We start from the raw sequence: 18,064 nt of genomic DNA on the forward strand, positions 1-18,064 counted from the left end.
CTCCCTGGCCACCTTCCACAATTCTCCAACCACTATAAAGAAGGTCTTGGGAGAGATGGGTTTAACTACCTGCATACCCAACTTCAAATATTAACCGGGGTGTGTCAGTTTGCCACAACACATCTGGCTCCACCAACCCCAGGTCCCTGTATTGAGTTCTGTGCCCCCCAGTCCCATGAATGTTTTTAAAGTCAAACGTAGATGTGCCATAATGTAGTTTTTTTTCTTAATGCATAGATTTAATTCACTAATGAGGTTGTGTGAGGGCCTACACGAGACTACGCACACAAGCAGATCCCCCCCACCCCATTACATCCCCATTGCTACAACACTTCTCCGCCCCCCTTGAAAATATCATTCATGTTATGATAAGCCTGATTAGTGCTGCTTCTTTGGCTGCTGAGGACAGGATAAGGATGTGTGGGCATAGAGGCGAAAGCCACCAGGCTAATCTACAGCAGCGCTCTAATCTGGTTATCTGGTGGCCTGGGGGACGGTCCCAGGCCCGAAACATCGGGGGCCCCACAGCAGCTCCACTGTAATCTTTGGGTAATTGAAAAAAAAAAAAAAAAGAAGAGGGGGAAAGGGTGGGCTGTGCCATTTAGGAGCACAAAGAGATTACATAGCTAGAAGTAATTTGGCGAAAAGGCAGAAATGGATTTTTCAGCTCCTAACCCTTTTCTTAGGATACAGTCCTACTACCCCCTGAGAACCATACCCAAGGGGGGGAGCGAGAAAGACTAAGGGGGAGCAGTGGCGTGTTGACCGGAGCCGCTAATGGCTCTGGATTTACATGCGCTGCCTTGATTGTTGGCGGTTTGCACAAGATCGATGACTTGCGCTGCCGCTGTGGTTAAGTGCCTCATCACACATCAGGCCCCAAATGAGAAGTGGCAACCCCCCAGGGCCTCATAGACTCTCACGGAATTCCAGGGTGACACCGCAGAAGTGTTTTTAATTACAACCACACTATTTTCACTGAGGCTTGGTGGTTTGGCGCCTCCAGAACACCCGGAATACGATAGTCTTATTTTACGGTTCCCCGAATATTAACCCTGGCCTCTTTTCTTTGTCTTTTCTCTTCTGCAGTCGAATAAGGTTCCAGTGGTTCAGCACCCTCACCACGTGCACCCTCTCACACCGCTGATCACGTACAGCAATGAGCACTTCACACCGGGGAACCCACCACCACACCTACAGACAGACGTCGACCCCAAAACAGGCAAGTGTCAGGACTCTGGATCAAGTAGACATCAAATACCTTTGAAGTTCACTTACAAGACTCAAAACAAAGACTGTTTTTGCGTCTGAAACCTTGGGTCCAGAAACTTGAGGGTTATTCGGATTCTACGGCCGAATCCGGGATTATGGATGCACCCCTGTGGATCTCCCAGTTTTTTCACATTAGGTACTCAGGCCTTCACTGTAGCTTGACCTGCTGCCTTATTTTGTTTATGGTCAACCTGCCACCACATGGTAAACCATTTGAATCTATTATGTATTATTTCGTCGGTCATTTAGGTAATGATGTCGTCTTATTAAGACGGCCCTTACAGGAGGGGGGGGGGTCACTAATGCACCAGCTGCTGTTTAATGCAGTGCGTAATGGGGCAGCCTAATTGGGACTCAGTGTTTAATTAATTAACGAGGTATGGTGGGTCTGGTGAGCTGCTTTTCTGGCTTTTAGTGTACTTGCGCTCCAAAATGAGATACACATTTTTCAACGCCTCAACCTGAAGATTTCTGCTATGTTGGCAGGAACAAAGAAACCTGCAAAAAAAACGTATCCTCCTTATGTGAGAAGTTATTTTTAAACCAGACTCTGTGCATGTACAGGACATTTGTATTAATTCGGTATAACAGAATGTCGTTAAAACTGACTAATGGAAACTGCTTAATAATCCAGATTATTATTATTTTTTTAAATTCGAAGTATCATAATAAAGGCGCATTGCGTAACAAAGATCTGTGTAAAATTAATCGCATCTTGAAATCTCAAATGGAGTGCACTACTTGGCTGAAACCAATATAAATCAATGTAAAAATAATACAATTAATCGATCAATCAGAAAGTTTCTGATTGATCGTTTGATTCTTGACCTGTCGAAATAGCGCCGCATTCAATCTTATCTTCGTTTTAGCTCGCTAGCTAGCATTAGCCGTGCCTGCTATGATTCAAGTAGCTTCACTACATCCAAAGCTAACCTTGGCGAACCTCATCCACGTTACCATGATGTAACACATCGCTATACGTTGTGAACTTATTTGACTCTAGCTAGTATTAGCTGTAGGCCTACCTGCTACGATTCAAATAATTGATAGACTAATCTTGGCTACCCTCATCCATCTTCCCGTTATAGGATGCTTCCCTATACTTGGTGTATCAGAACGTACCTTGACCTTAGCTAACATGCTAGCATTAGCTGTACCTGTGATGATTCCAGTAGCTACTCTACAGCAAAAGCTAATCTATAGTTATTCGAATAACTAATAAACTAATATTAGATACCCTCATCCACCTTACCGTTATGCAGTGTATGTCCGTAGGCTGTAAAGTCAGAAAGTAAGCTACCTAGCATTAGCCTAGTAACTTCACTTCATCCCAAACTTTTATTAGCTGCTATCATCCACCTTATTGTTATGCATCTCCATACAATCAGAAGCGCCGCTGTTACTACTATAGGAACCGTACGATTTGATTAATGCCGTTAAATCAAAAGAGCGTACTCCCCGAAGACAATTGTACATTTTTCACCGTCGGTGACACCAAACAGCGATTGTACTAGTCACCAATTAGCCTAAATCGTTCTGCTAACAATGTTTAACAACTGCATATTTCTGATACCTTTTGTCGTGCACATCGAAGGATTTCGGTGACAGCGAATGAGGAGGCAACCTTCGTCTGATCACAGGGAATGGCGTAATGATATTGTTGAGTTTTGTTCACATCTAAACCTCCGTCATTTTCGATCATTAATCTCCTGAATTTGCGTGACAAATGTGACAAGAATCGTGTCGGCGTATTTTATTTTATTTTATTTGTAATCCCCCTCCTATTCCTCCCCTCTCTGCCTCCTCCAAGCACATTGTGCCGCTGTCGCCTGGCAAGGCCTTTGATCAGGAAGTGTGATTTTTATTTATATTTTTTTGGGATGTGGGGGGGGGGGGTTGTACACGCCAGCAACAAGGCTTCTTCCTCCTCCTGTGATGTGCGCGATACTCTGCATTCTGACAAAAGATTTGATTCTTCATCTTGTCCACCTCCTCTCTGTGCTCATGTCATCTTCTTTTTCCACAGGAATTCCAAGGCCTCCGCATCCCCCGGATATTTCTCCTTATTATCCGCTGTCACCTGGCGCTGTCGGCCAGATCCCCCATCCCCTAGGATGGTTAGTACCACAGTAAGCGAATCCCTTTTTTAACTACTTCTCTTTGTGCTTTTGTTCTTTCATAAGTTGTGTGAAAAGTTAGGAAAAGTCCACATACAGAATTGTTTATAAACAAACTTTAGAGGGGGACACAGATTATGGAAAATGGTGAAGCCAGGGGAATAGCAAAACTACGGGACTAATTGACGCTCACACAAAAAGTTTGGAATTGACCATAGATGCCACAAGATGGTGGCAAAGCACTTTTTGTGTATTGGACAAAGCTATGGCCTGACTAAATGAAGCTCCTCCTCCCAGCTCAACATAGTTCCTTGGAGATGGTGCCAGATGGTGCCAAAACAATATTTCTGTATGAAACTTGGCTTTGGCCTGAGCACAAAAACAACAAATAAGTCAGTTTTTCAGTGCATAATGGATGAAAGGTTCCCCCCAAAAGTAAGCGAATAGACAAATTTGTGAATACCGAACCCCGGACATGCGGGGGTTCGCTGCATGCAAATTCGGACAACGTATTTGAATTTTCTTGTATGTGACCTCAGCTAGTCACTGAAAAACTCATATTCACGACAGTTTTTCAGAATCAAATCCTCTGTAAACCATGACCACCCAACTTTAAGTGCGCCCCTCGTCGTAACGGTCACGAAAGCCGAAGTTGACCCTGCAGTTGAAGGGGCGGGGTGAGCAGTGGCTCGTTTGCATGAGAGAGGACCGCCTCTTCAAAACAGCCTGAATAAGAGGGTGAAAAGTGTGCTATAATTGTTGATCCTTGGGGTATTTTGACAAACTGAGCAGTTTTTATTTGTGGTAAAAATACTTTTACGGGGTAGTGTTGTGAAAAGTTTCTCCCTCTCGCAGAAACCCGATCTCCAAACTTTCTGGACCTCAGACTCCCAACACGAGTTCTCGTTTTTTTTTTTTTTTTTTTTTTTTTGAAAGACCGTACTACTTTGCATGTCTCTGAAGGGTCAAATTAGAGTAAATGGACGCCGATTGCCTGCCTTTTACCCGCAATCCCGCACGGGGACTCTCCCCGGGTAACTCTTGTCAACTCTTGTTAATATGACAAAAGGCTACAAATTAAGCTCTGTTAATTTAATGTTTTCTCGCCGCCGTCTAAATAGTGAGAAAGGGCCCCCGAGCGCCGCCACGCCGCCCTTTGATTTGCCGCACTTTATTTTTGGTATAAATTTACATTCATTATTGTTTGTCTTTTGGATGTGTAGACCTCAATTAGCGTGATGGCTCCATTAAAGGGAGCCGCACTTCGTCTTTAATTATCATAACAAAACACCTAGTTTCAGCTCGGGGAGGGGACCGGCACACCGAGCGAAGGGTTATGAAATTTAATTAGCCGGCGCTATCAAGATTTGCGGCGTTCAAAATTGTCGGGACTTTATTCCCACCCTGCCTTTGATCCGCCGCTCCGCAATCCCCCAGATTTTTGTCCCCGATCAAATGAGAATAAAAGAGGCCGACTTGAGGGGGCTCGCTACTTTCTCCTCGTCTGTCAACCTTGTTTCTTTACCTTTCTTCTTTTTCTTCCCAGGCAAGGTCAACCTGTTTATCCAATCACAACAGGGGGTTTTAGACACCCCTACCCAACTGCGCTCACTGTCAACGCATCCATGTCAAGGTGAGTCGAGCCCTCGGCGCTAAAAACACACACACACACGCACACAAACCCCTCTTTGCTTGTGTTGCAAGTTCTCCCTTAAGGATGCCTCGCCCCTCCCCATATTCAAAAGGCCAAATCTCCAGCAAGGGTGCTCAAATATTAATTATATTTACCCCCACACCCCTCTCCCCGTTAATGAGGCCCCCAAAGAACATTTAGCCCCTGCTGCACGTCAGGCTGGTGCTAAATCAGCCGGGCCGCGTAATTGCCAGAAATAAACAAACACAGCAGCGCTTTGGGAGAAAAGTTACGAGGCGTGCTTTCATTCGAAAGTGCTGCTATGAACGTGTAGCCATTGTGTATACATGCATGTGTGTTTGCCCTCTTGGTGCTTTTACGATTGCCGGTTCCCTTGAGAAACTTGACATTGTGTGTGAAAATTAATTAAACGATATCTTAATGAGGAGGTTTTTGATTTTCACTGGAAAGAAATCAATATAGTAACATATCACAAGCTCGCTCGTTACAGTGTCGATGCGCCAATATCAACGCTGTCGCTGTCAGATATTCACATTTAATAACAAGCTTGATAGATTTATATTTCGAATGCTGCAAAAACATCACAAAACTGATTCGAACTGAAAGTGGATTTTACATAATTTCTAATATCACTCTGTTTGGCTTTGAATCTCACATGGTACAGTATCGATGCGTCAACATCTGATTCGGATCCTGTCGCTGAGTTGTCCACTCGATGACTTATAGTTTGATATAGTTACATTTCGAATGCTTCAAAATCTTTCTAATAACTGTGTATTTAGTGTATAGCGGTGAATCGCTTCTATTTCTAAATTACACAGTGAAATTAGTATTATTGCATAAATCACATATAAGCTCTTTCAAAGATGATGTAATCTGTAAGGACAAGCTGTTTTTGTTGTCTGCGAAGTCGCCAACTAATGGCCTGGCATGCATATTACAGCATTGTCAGCCATTTTGCAGCAGTCTTCCTCTACAGAACCCTCCGAACGAGACTTCGGGGGCTGCTTTTAGCGCCGAGGGACCGCTTGGAGCTGGAGTTTAATTGCAGCCCGATTGGAAAAGCAGCTCCTGCGGGTGTTGTATTTAGACCTCTGTGACATTGATGGATCGTGTCCATGCGAGAAGGGAGGCAATTGTGGAAAGAGGGATTTTGGGGGAGTGGGGGGGTGAGAAAGCTGACTTTTCAATCTGGCACAGCTGTTCCCAAGTCGTTAAACTGTCCTCAATAATGCGTCTACCTCCTTGAAGCAGATCTTTCTGGAAAAGGCCTCCCCAGATTGTCCCCTCTGGAGCAGAGGTCCAGACATCTGGCAGCGGCGTCCATGTCCCGACTGGGCCTTTAAGTGACTGATAATTCGCTCTCGACATTGTCATCGTCCTATTTCCAGTTTGGCTAATTGAATCTGCCGGCTGCGGGGTGTGTGTGGGGAGCTAATGTCCTCTGATGAAACCCCTAATTTAATAACCCAATAGAAGGGGGGGGGGGAGGTGGTGCTTGAGAGGTCTCCGGAGAAGGGTTTAACACATCCTCTCCTTCTCCCCTGAAGCGGAGAAAAACAAAAGAAAAAAAACACCCGTTAATTTATGTTTCAAGCCCATCGCAAACAAATTGACGCAACCGAACGGGACTGAAGTTCTCGGGATTAGACCATTGGCAGCTAATTTTGCTGAGATTCGAAATTGGTGGAGGACGGCGCAACGTTGTCGACGTATCAGCCAATCACAAATGCCAAGTTTTATTACACGATCTTTCACAACGAAAATGACATTTCCAGGTGCCAAGTGAGATCCAGCTCCAGAAATCCAGTGCATTTTATCGTTGTCCTAATAGCGTAATTTTACTTACTGCCACAATATCAATTAAAAAATGCTTTTATAATGTCTGTGCAGTTTCTCGGTGATGCAGGTCTTGGTAATCTGCAAAGGTTACATTGGGACAACATACTAGACTCTTCTTGTTTGTTGAATTGCATTTTGTCTTGTTTTTGAAAAACGTTAAAAAATGATTTAGGCAGTTATGCTATTAGCCCGACGATATGTACCTGTGGCTAAAAAAGCAAAGTGGGGGGAGTCTGTCACCAAAATCGTTTCCCCGCTTTGTATTATTGTAAAATAGCTAGTGTGGCCAGGATGATCCGCTTCTTCCTTGAAAATGGTGCCTTGTTGATTGTAGTTCAATAAAATAGTATACGTGTCGCCTTAACGTGTTGTTTCCTGATAAGAACCCCAGGGGTCGCAGTTTTTCCGGTGAGACAAGTTGATCAGTCCCCAACAGTAATTCTTTTGCGATTCCAGCTCCGTCTAGTTCGGCCGCAACGCCCGATTCGGGGTGGGCTTTAAGACATGAGGATGGAAAAGAATTGTCTCACTGCTTCAGATTCGTCGCACTCTTTACGCCTGACCCCGAATTAGAGTACAGGAAATGGATCTGGTACTTGCCAGCACTTTGCACCTCTGCTGGGCCCTGTTAAAAATGCTTGGTGGGGCGGTTTAAGAAGATTTTGGATAATGATGGGGGTCTCGGCACCTGTGTTGTGTGCCCGTGGCAGGTGGGCCGGCCTTTGATACGCCCCCGCCGCCCCGGCTCCTTCCAAATCCCGTCCTTCCTGCTCCTTCTCGGCCGAATCATGACACATTAAACAGGCGCGGAGGGGTTGCGCTTCGTGTCGGCAATGAAGCGGCGCTAGCTCGTCGCTCCGATGATCCCGCCCCCGACCCGACATACCTTTTCGATTGAGACGTAGTTGGCCCGGGGTCGGGGTGGGGGCCCTCCTCGGCGTTCCTTTCTCCGTGTTGATTAAATTGGTCCGAGGCGCCGCTTTCCTGACGATGGCGACGACGATGCCCCCTGCTCTTCAAAGGGACGGCCGTCATGTTTAAACCATAACCTGGGCCCGCTGGGAGGGGGGGGCGCAGGCAGCGCGAGGACAGGAAAAAGAAGAAGAAAAAATAGATTTGGAACAGAGGAAATTTTAACAAGTGCACAGAGAGGCGAAGGGGAGGGAGCGAACGGCGGCGGCGGCAGCCCCTAATGATGGGCGACGCGCAGCCGGCGCCCGCCCCGCCGAGCGCCCCATCCGCACATGACATAGCACCCAACACCAGCGTGTCAGGGATGAAGGCAGGAGAAGGGAAAAGAGTTTGAAGGCTGTGTTTGTGTTTGGGGGGAGGGGGGCTTGGGGCGCCCTCGCTCTCCCCTGGGATGGCCTCCAACAGAAACTAGTTGTTCCTGGCGAGTTTATCCTCATCATTATCTTCTGGCTCCAAGCCATGCAGCCAGACACGGCGAGATAATGAGCTTTACAAAAAAAAAGAAAAGAAACTGCAAAAAGAGGGAAAAATATTCCTTTTTTCTCCTCCTCCTTCATCCCTCTCTCTTGGTTGTTTGGTCACATGGTGGCCCCGCACTGTCAACAATGCGGATGGGTAGATGTGTGCGCACTCAAGCGCATTCCTGCGGGAACGAGCCGCTTTCATAAATTGATGGCGAAGACGGAATGACGAGGACAGAAGGGATGGGGTGATAAAGGGAAGCATCGAGCACAGTCGACGCGAGATGCTTCAATTTATTGACTCTGAAATGCTCTCCCGTCCAACTGAAGCGGTCGAAAATAGATGGTTGGGTTTCCAGACTTTGCCATACCGGTAGTCGCCAATTCACGACCAACACAACGGTTCATTATTTGTCTTTACGCTCGCCAGCTGTCCGAGCGGATGCCAGGCAGATTCCGACAAAACATATTATGGACTTTGACAGGCTCTTGGTCACCCTGAATAGGTTAAGCAGCAGAAAACGGCTCCATGGATTTACCCACTTTGCTGTACCGTGAGTCACCAATTTAACCAGTGTTTTATTTGGTATGATTATGTCGCTGTCAGATCAAATTCTTCAAAATCACAACCTTTTAAAACATTTGCCAACTTGCTTAGGTTACCAAAAACCACATCTTTTGGTTTAGCAATTTGACGAGATCGCTAGTCAACTGTCTGTAATTTACGAACGAAGCAGCCACACAATTCAAGTTTCTCAATGTTGAATGAGTGTTGACTAAGTTAAACGATACGATATTTGCGTGTGTTCGCATCGGACGTCCGTTCACGCCGATTCATTCACGGAATGCAACCGAGGCCTTTGAACTGTCGTTTTGTTGTTTTTTTTACATGTGCTCGCTCGCCCCATTTCACCCGCGTCCATTCTGACGATTTACACAGTCTTCTGTCCTCTAGATTTCCCCCACACATGGTGCCCCCCCACCACGGTTTGCACACCACGGGCATCCCGCACCCGGCCATCGTCACGCCCAACGTCAAGCAGGAATCCTCCCACAGCGACATCAGCTCCCTCAACAGTTCGTAAGTAGCCGCACCGTGATGGTCTTTTCCCCGATTTAGTCGAAAGGGGGGTTTCTCAACCTTTTCCATCCTCGTCGCAGGAAACAGTCAGATGCTAAAAAGGAGGAGGAGAAGAAGAAGCAGGTGCACATAAAGAAGCCGTTGAACGCCTTCATGCTGTACATGAAGGAGATGCGAGCCAAGGTGGTGGCCGAATGCACGCTGAAGGAGAGCGCCGCCATCAACCAGATTCTGGGCCGGAGGGTGAGTTACCTGGCGGGCGGCGGTTCCGTCTCGGACCGCCTTATCCCGCGTCACCCGTGCTCAGCCGTCTTGCGGACCCCCGCCCCCCCTCCCCAACTTGTCCTCTTCCAGTGGCACGCGCTATCGAGGGAGGAACAGGCCAAGTACTATGAGCTGGCCAGGAAAGAACGACAGCTCCACATGCAGCTGTACCCCGGCTGGTCGGCCCGAGACAACTATGTAAGTTTTTAAGTTTACAAGTCGTAACGGACTCTTCTTCCCTCTCCTGCCCCCAAACCCAAGTCTGCTTGAATTGGGGGATGGTGTAATTTTTTACGCAAAGGTGGAATTGAGGCAACTGGGCTGTTCTTGTTTGTGGACGACAAACATTTTGTTTCAATTCAATGGACATCGTGCTTTTGGTATGCATGCGCCTCGGCCACCTGGGGGCAGTATTTAAGACATTCGGATATGCATGGAGACGGTCACAGCTCCTCAGTCAGATGCAGTAATATTAGGATAAAGAGCTACTTGCAGGAGATGGAGATGAAGCCCTGCTGCAAATTGTGAAAATCGACGAGTAAAGAAGTAAGCTCAAAAGGGATTGTAAGTCTACGAAGTGATGGCCTGATTTAAAAAAAAAAAAAAAAAAAAAAAAAAAGGGAAAAAAGCATTTATGTGTATATCTTATTAGATATACACCAAAAATGCACCAAAAATGAATGACCAAAGGTTTGTGTCCAAAAATGTTTTTTAGCATCTGCTCTTTGTAGTGTCTCAATCTTTCTGTGTTGTCAATGGCCAAATCGTTTGCTGTTGTGAATCATCGATTGAGCAGTCGATAACCTTGGTGTAGCAGCATGTGGCTCATTACCCAAGGAATGTTCTAGTCGCTCCTTTCCAAAATCAACAATTAGATTTTTGGGGGTCACAAGGCGGCTAGTCTTCAAGTGTGACCTTTCTTTGCAAGAATAAAAAGACAACTCTTTCTTATTAGCCATTTGTATTATTTATGTATTATTGATTACTTTGGTGTTGACGCTGCCGTGTTGACTCTCCTGTAGTTTTTTTGTTTTGTTTTTTAACGAGGTGTAAATCCAGCCTTGTGTATGATTGTTCGTTAGAGTCCAGTTTTGGGAGCCCATCAAGACAAATAGAGGAAAATAAGCGAGAAAAGTGCGGCGCTACAAGAAAATACAATTCTCATCAGGCTGGTACCACCCGCAGGGCAAAAAAAAAAAAAAAAAAAAAGAGCGATGAATAAATAAATAAACACAAAGACGAGTTGTAGTCTCCCGGTTTCATGTTTTGGGGCGTCCTGCAATATAATAACTAAGGTTCCTGTCTGTGTCTGTCTCCCTTTTTTTCCCCCCTCTTTCTATTTTTTTGGCGGCTAACCAACAGGGGAAAAGGAAGAAGAGAAAAAGGGAAAAGCAGCAAGCGGAGAGCAACGGTAAGCAAGCGGCAATTATCTCCCATATTAGAGCGGCCCCGTCATGTGTCAGCCACATGTGACACCCCGCCAGATAAAAGTCAAGTTAATTTTGTTGTGTGTGTTTGTGCTTCGTTTTTTTTTTTCTTCATCAGAGTCATGCGATGCAATATTTAAATGGTAGTGTTGGCTGTACAGTAACCCCCCACCCCCCCCCCCCGCCCACTTTCCTCCCTTCCCTCTTTTCTGTAGTCGTCCCTTGCTAATAACAGTTGAATATGCATGAAGACCCGCCTTAAGACCCCCCCCCCCCCCCCCCACATCCCATCCCGTACCCCACCATTTTTTTTTTTTTTTTGCCTGTTAGCGTTGTGGTATATGTGTATTTGAGAACACTGTGAGATCAAATTAACTGTTTTTATAATGCCTGCAGCCTGCAAATAGACTACAGTACTGCGTGTGTGCGTGTGTATGCGTGCGTGTGGACACTAACCAGGCTGTCCCCTCGCTTGCCTTGCTTTTCGTCACAATCGAAACAAAAATTAAGGAGGTTTCCTCATTCTGTGATTGCTCCATCTTTGATAATTCCCACGCATTTATATTTCTCCTGATCATGTTTGCTCTCATTGTGTTTATTGCCGCTGTTTTTTGGGTGACGGTGATCTCCTCTTGAAGGCCTCTCTATCTGTTCTTGTTTTTGTTGCAGAACACAGAGAATATTTTCCAAACCCTTGCCTTTCACTCCCTCCGATTACAGGTGCTAATGTCATTTTTTGACTATTAAATATACTAACTTGTTTTCCTTCCTTTTTAATGGATCTTTATCTATCTATTCATGAATGTGTTAATTTAAAAAAAAATATTCTCTAATTTCCTTTATACTGCTGCCTTATTTATAGCTATTTAAGTATTTATTTTTATATTTACTGAGGTCTTTTACTTGAAGCCTCCTACGTATGCTATAAATTTGCGTATTGTTTGAAGGGTTTGATGCCAGGGTAAACCTCCTTAATGGATAAAATGCGTGTGGCTCACCTGTAGGCTAGCATGCCCACTTTAGATTATTTTAGGCCCCTTTTCTGCACTAATGCAAGCGACTGGGCATGGGCCGGAATCAGGTTCTAACTTTTTGAAACCAGTGAGCAAAAATATCGCAGTTTCACGGTACTACGATTACGGCTCTAAAATGTAGTACAGTGGACCCACGATTTTTGCGGGGGATGCGGACTGAGCCCGACCACGAATAACGAAAATCCGCAAATAATTGATGCTCCCTTATAATTGCCATAGAGGGGACAACAAATCGGAAAACAAATGGGAGTATTTTCACAAAGATAATCTGAATAGGTGAATTTGTGGATTCCGAACCGGAAATATGCAGGGCTCCACTGTATTTTGTAATGTTTTGGAAAATAACAATATCCTCCGTTGGTACATTACGGTAGCATTTATTGTCAGTCTTCAATATATGTGGAACATACAGAGCACCGAAATTACTTCTCCAAGAGGCTACTGTCACAAAAATACATAAATGAAAAAAGATGTTAATGTAGTACTACAGTAAGTATATATTTCTTGGAAAATGAGAAGCTACTTGTCTGCTCGTCTCCGCTTTGTGACGTAACATCAGAGCGGAAACAGACTGTTGTTAGCCATGCTAGTTATCTGCCTCAGATAATTGTGTCTATTGCATTTATTTTCACCAGTTGCACACACGCTAACTCTCTTAACTGGTTGAAGAAGTTCATTTCAAGACCGCGTTATAAAAATGCATTACCATTAGCTTGAATTTTTCAAAGAGTGCTCTCGTAAATATCGTATTGGAAGTAGCCTCCACAAGCAGCCACTCTTCGTTAGCATGTTTTGCATATCCTTCCTCTACCAAGCCGCAGTAACTGAAAAATGATCAAAAGCGCCGACGTTTTCGACAAGGAGAAAAGTCGTTCAGATGAAAAACCGCGGTATACCTTGAAACCGGTAACCGGCCCATGCCCACAAGCGACTTGAGGGAAACTATCCCGGAAGTAGCATTCCCAGCCGCCATATTAATCCCCCCCCCCCCCCTCCCCCGGCGAGGGCTAACAGCAGCTAGCTGCCCACTGTCTGGCCATGTTATTGAATCCACCCTGCATTTTCTGAACTTTAACTCTCAGCTTCGATTCCGCTACTGGAATGCGGTTCTGTTAATATCCTGATTTTTGGTCTTGTGCATGGAATGTGGTCAGACTAGTACTAATAATGCTTGAAAGCAAGCCCGTCTAAGGCTGGATTTACACTGCAGGTCTTAAGTGACCCATATCTGATACCGCTGTTTACATTTAGGGAACGCCTGAAAAATGCTCGTAAACAAAGGGCAGTGACGAATGAAACGTTACGTGCGACATTTAACTAAGGATTATTGAACTAGTCATTAATAGTTTTCCTCATTTAATGATCTTTGCACTGCTCATATTTGGACCATGTTTGATTGTCTATGCTTTCGCTGTAGTTTCGATTCAATATGTTTGTATTTCGACGACATCAGGCCTGATTCTGATCTCAGGATTTTCAACTTTTAGGTACGATGGTTTGTGCTTTGAATGTAGTTTCGAATCCCCCTGCGTCATGTTTTGTTCGCCCATTGACCAGAGGTGTGTTTTTTGGATAGAGATTCGTGCGTAAGTCATCAACTGGGGTACTTCGGTGACTCAATTGCAATTTTCGACTCTTAACTAATCATATTTCATTATTTGTGCTTTCAAAAAGGTGTTTCCCCATTCGCCACGGCTGTGCTGTTTGGGTAGATACTTGTATGTATGCATCATGAATCGAGTTATTTCGAAAAGATCAAGCCTAATGATAATCAACTCTAATGTAACGTAGTTAGACTATTTTTAATGGACTATGCTTTCTATAATTTTAGTTCACCACGGATGTTGTGTGTGTTGGGCACTTGTGTATAAGTCATCAATCGGCACGTTCCGATCACATCAGACCTGATCATCCGCTTATGCGTAGTGTCACGTGACAAAAATCGGAAACCGGGATAGCTGACTTCTCACCAATGCTACGCTAACGAGCATGACTACAGTTTGATTACATGATTGTCTGAAGTCAAACTTTCTTTATGGCTAGTGTCTTTGGGCAAGAGTTAATTCCATTTATATCATTTATTTATACAAATATAATAGCGTAATTTCTCGTGTATAATGTGCTCCCCCCTCCCCCCCCCAATTTTTTTTTTTACAAAAAGCCAATAGTGCGTATTATACATAGGTATAGTAAAAGTTGAAATGAGGTCTATGAGTAGATTAGATTAGAAAAACAAATTAGGAGAGGGTCACCACGAACATTTATTGGATATAAATATATCAATGGATAGAAAGTCATGGGTGCGCATTATACATAGGAAGAAGGGTATTCCTGATTTTTGTTTTTTTTCTGAGTCAATTTTGAAGTTTTAAACGCGGGATGCCCGTGGTGTGCCCGTGGCGTATTAAACAGAGGAAATGATGGTAAATGTAAACACGAACAAAGCCTAACCATCGACTCTTGTCATCTTTGGTGGCTCTGTGGTGACGTCTTGTGTTAAATTGTTTAAAGTTCTTACGATCGCTTTGTCACGGCCCCAGTAGTTTTGGTTCACAACGTATGTCTTTTACTTAGTGTGTTTGGGTAGACCCTCATGTGTATATGTCATCGATCGGCATATTCGGTGTTATCAGGCCGGATTCCAATCTGGCAATACTCGATTAATGTACATTATTTAGGAAATATTCAACAAGCTATTGGGCAAAGCTTTCATTGATTTAGATTCGCCACGGATGTTTTTTTGTTTGTTTTTGTGCTGTTTGGGTGGACTGCGTCATCGATGGTTATATTTCGACGTCAGATTCGCATCGGTTATGCTGTCCGCTGGCAAATATCCGATCAGATTTTTACCCGCATTTGGTAATTGCCCGTTTCCGATTTTCTGCGTGTTTTTTTGCGAGTGTAACCAAGCAGTGTAAATCCAGCCACGAAGCACTATTGAGAATAGCTGTGAATCCCATTAGACTCACTGTAACGGTTTCTCTTTATTTCTCTCCTACTTTTGCTTTGTTTTTTTATTTTAATTTTTCTTTGGTTTTATTTTGGAGCTACTTTTGTTTTCTCTTCCTTCTTGCTCTTCTCTGCTGGCTTCCCCCACCCCCTTTTCTTCGCCGTCGCGGCATCAGACCTGAGCGCTCCTAAGAAGTGTCGAGCGCGCTTTGGGCTCGATCAACAGAATAACTGGTGTGGCCCGTGCAGGTGTGTATGGGGTGTGCTTGCACCGAGTACGGGGCGGTCGGGTGCAGGCTGGGCAGTGTCGGGGCGGGGGGTGACGCCATGCTGGGACTTCCTCCTTCCTTTGCTCGCTCCTTTTCTTTGGTTTTTTTTTTTCGATTTTGTCTTTTTTCCCTTCCTGTTTGTCCCGCCGAGCTGTGTCAGCTTCCTCCAGCCACGCCCTGCCGGTCTGTCTTCTATCTCGAAGGGTGCGTGAGTAGTGGTTGTATGAGTGTGATCAAATTTGGGGGAGTTCTTTATTGACTGGCAGGTGGGGGGCTTGGGGAGGTCCAAAATGGAGGAGGTCCCAGTGTTTACCAGCCTAAACCTCAACCCAGGCTCCATGTGTTTTTTTGTGTCTGTGCAATGACGTGTCCATTTTTTTGTTGTGTTTTCTTTTTCCTCCGTCTCCTGTGTGTGTTTTTGTTTGTGTCCTTACCTCTTTGGCTATAACAGATGCAAATACCCCAAAGAAGTGTCGTGCCTTGTTCGGGCTTGACCAGCTGAGTTTATGGTGCAAACCGTGCAGGTACATAACTTGCCTGAATGGGAGGAAGGCGTCCGCCTTGAGCTCTTTTTTTTTTTCTCCCTATTTCCTTGATGATTTTCTCTTTCTTCAAAACACGTTTCCATCGGTGTGCTGAACAGATGGCAAACTGCTTTTTCCCCCCCAGAATTTACTCCAGTAAAAAACAAAAAAAAATCCCTCTGGATTGGACTCAGTTAGAGCTTGTTGGTAGAAAATGGATTTCTGTAATGTTTTCATATATATATATATATTTTTTTTTTTATGTTAGAAATCCATTTTCTCCACTTCCCTGAACCATCTTATTAACTGTCATGTTTGTTCTAATTGGCGCCTCCCTTTCGGTGAATAACAATGTGATGCTCGCCAGTTTATTTTCATTTTTATTTAGCCCTGCTTCCTCTTGAGGGGCCCGCTCAGTGACACTCTTTTCTGTGCTCCTCCTCCTTCTCCTCCTCTTCTTCCTCCTCTTCCTTCCCTCTCTTCCTCCTCTTCAATAACCCTGACTTAGTCCCTACCTGTTGTCTTTCTGTTCTGACACAAGCAGTCTTTGAATTGGGAATGCTTTCATGGTAGGTATTTGTTTCTGCTAAGTACACCCCCCACCCCCCTTTCTCCGTGGCATATTCCATTTGTGCTGTGATGACCGTGTCCTACGTCAACTCTCCCCTTCTGACATACAAAGATGGCGGATTCTTTACAGATCACAAGATCAGGCGCGATAATTCCGTCTTCATTACAGGAGCCGAGAGGTTAAGAGTCCTCTCCGGAACTCCCGTTGCCGAAAATCCGGCGTAATTTCCCTGGAGGCGGCGGGAGCGAACAAAAAGAAAAGAAAATCAATAGTGGCGCATACGATGAATCGATGCGTGTGTTAAAAAATGGATATGAGCTCATTTGTTGCTCTTTGACGGACAGTTAGCGGCAGCCGGGCGCGTACTTAGTGGCAAAACGATACCCCGGCGCGCTCGCTCGATACTTTTCCCAATGTCCCGCCTCCTGGAATTGCATGCGCACCTCCACCCCCACCCACTGAGCATGTATGTGCTTTGTTGGTGTAGCCTCATCCCCAGTAATGTGCTCTCTCTGGTTTTTATACCCCCCCAACAAAACAAAAAAATTGGACACGAAAATCCTCCCTTTTTTGTTAGTCTGAGATTCCGTCGTAGCCTTCAGGCGGGTTCACCACCAGGGTCAAGGTAGAAACCTGAGCGGGGGCAGAATTCACCCCCCTTAACCAAATCCAGCCCGGGGTGGTCACCTTAAGACTTGAGAGCGGTCCCGAACCCGGCAGGAATGCAAACACGAGGCCGTGACCCCTCATGTACAAGCTTGTGTCTGTGGGGCAGGTGCTAGCCAGTGCGCATCATTTTTTTTTTTTTTTTTTCTGAAGCAGAATTCTGTACCAAGTGTAGAAACTGGGACCCCCTCAGGAGGTAGAGTGGCGAGGGGCGGTTGGGGTGGGGGGCTTCCAATAGCACAGTGTTGATCCCCAATTGTAGCTTTTATCTGGAAGAATAGCCTCCTTCACACCGCATCAAAGCCGTAACACAAGACCCAGAATTTACCGACTTTAGTCTTTTACATAAAACCCAGCAAAGGTGGCATATGGTGCACTTTCACACATTGACACAGCATCCTGCAGCCAGATAACTAGATGATATCAGCAACTACTGTATGTCTGGTGTTAGTTAAGTTCGTGTCGGGTGTTCCACTTAACATTCCTGTCCTGACTTTGGGCAGCTTCAAAAGGGTTTGTGTTAAAGCCACAGATATCCGAAAAAACTTCCGTAACACTTCCGGCTTTGCTTTTTACCCAGAAGCCATCGAAGCTAGACTTCAGCCGAGCCTGTGTCTTCTTTTGTACAGCTCTGGCATCCTTCAGTCAGATAATGAGATGGCTACTGGTGCCAAATCTAAAATAATTTCAGACCACACGCGACTAGGCAGGTTCAGTTAGCGTGTGGTGTTAAACATCCGCCGTTTCCCGCCCGGCATTGTGGAATTCCCTGAGACACTGGTTTCATCCCACCTCTGCAAGGCGTAAAATTGCGGCTTTTGCCAAAACCACAGATATAAGGCATTTTTGCATTTGAGGCGTAACCAAGGCGACATATTGCTGCAATCGTGTCCCCAGAATCAGATAATTACACAGCAACAGTGGGACACAAACTTGACACTTCTGTCCCAGCTTTGCGGGA

At 45.1% G+C, this 18,064-nt stretch overlaps 1 protein-coding gene across 27 annotated transcripts in view; it reads left to right on the forward strand.

Annotated features, from left to right (window-relative positions):
- The window catches only part of tcf7l2 (transcription factor 7 like 2), a 100,098-nt gene that overhangs the window by 79,130 nt on the left and 2,904 nt on the right, over positions 1–18,064 (forward strand). For 3 of the 27 annotated variants that reach the window (XM_061705309.1, XM_061705316.1, XM_061705311.1), the window contains 9 exons: positions 1,090–1,222; positions 3,299–3,401; positions 4,936–5,022; positions 9,259–9,399; positions 9,480–9,642; positions 9,754–9,861; positions 11,011–11,074; positions 11,760–11,810; positions 15,794–15,866. In XM_061705309.1, coding sequence (XP_061561293.1) covers positions 1,090–1,222; positions 3,299–3,401; positions 4,936–5,022; positions 9,259–9,399; positions 9,480–9,642; positions 9,754–9,861; positions 11,011–11,074; positions 11,760–11,810; positions 15,794–15,866 — 923 coding nt within the window. Of the gene's footprint in view, positions 1–1,089; positions 1,223–3,298; positions 3,402–4,935; positions 5,023–9,258; positions 9,400–9,479; positions 9,643–9,753; positions 9,862–11,010; positions 11,075–11,759; positions 11,811–15,249; positions 15,323–15,793; positions 15,867–16,374; positions 17,180–18,064 lie in introns of those variants that run through there. The other 24 variants (XM_061705312.1, XM_061705318.1, XM_061705313.1 and 21 more) reach the window with 18 other exon arrangements.

The sequence above is a fragment of the Phycodurus eques genome, chromosome 19, assembly GCF_024500275.1.
Source record: "Phycodurus eques isolate BA_2022a chromosome 19, UOR_Pequ_1.1, whole genome shotgun sequence".
In the NCBI taxonomy this organism is placed as follows: Eukaryota; Metazoa; Chordata; class Actinopteri; order Syngnathiformes; family Syngnathidae; genus Phycodurus; species Phycodurus eques.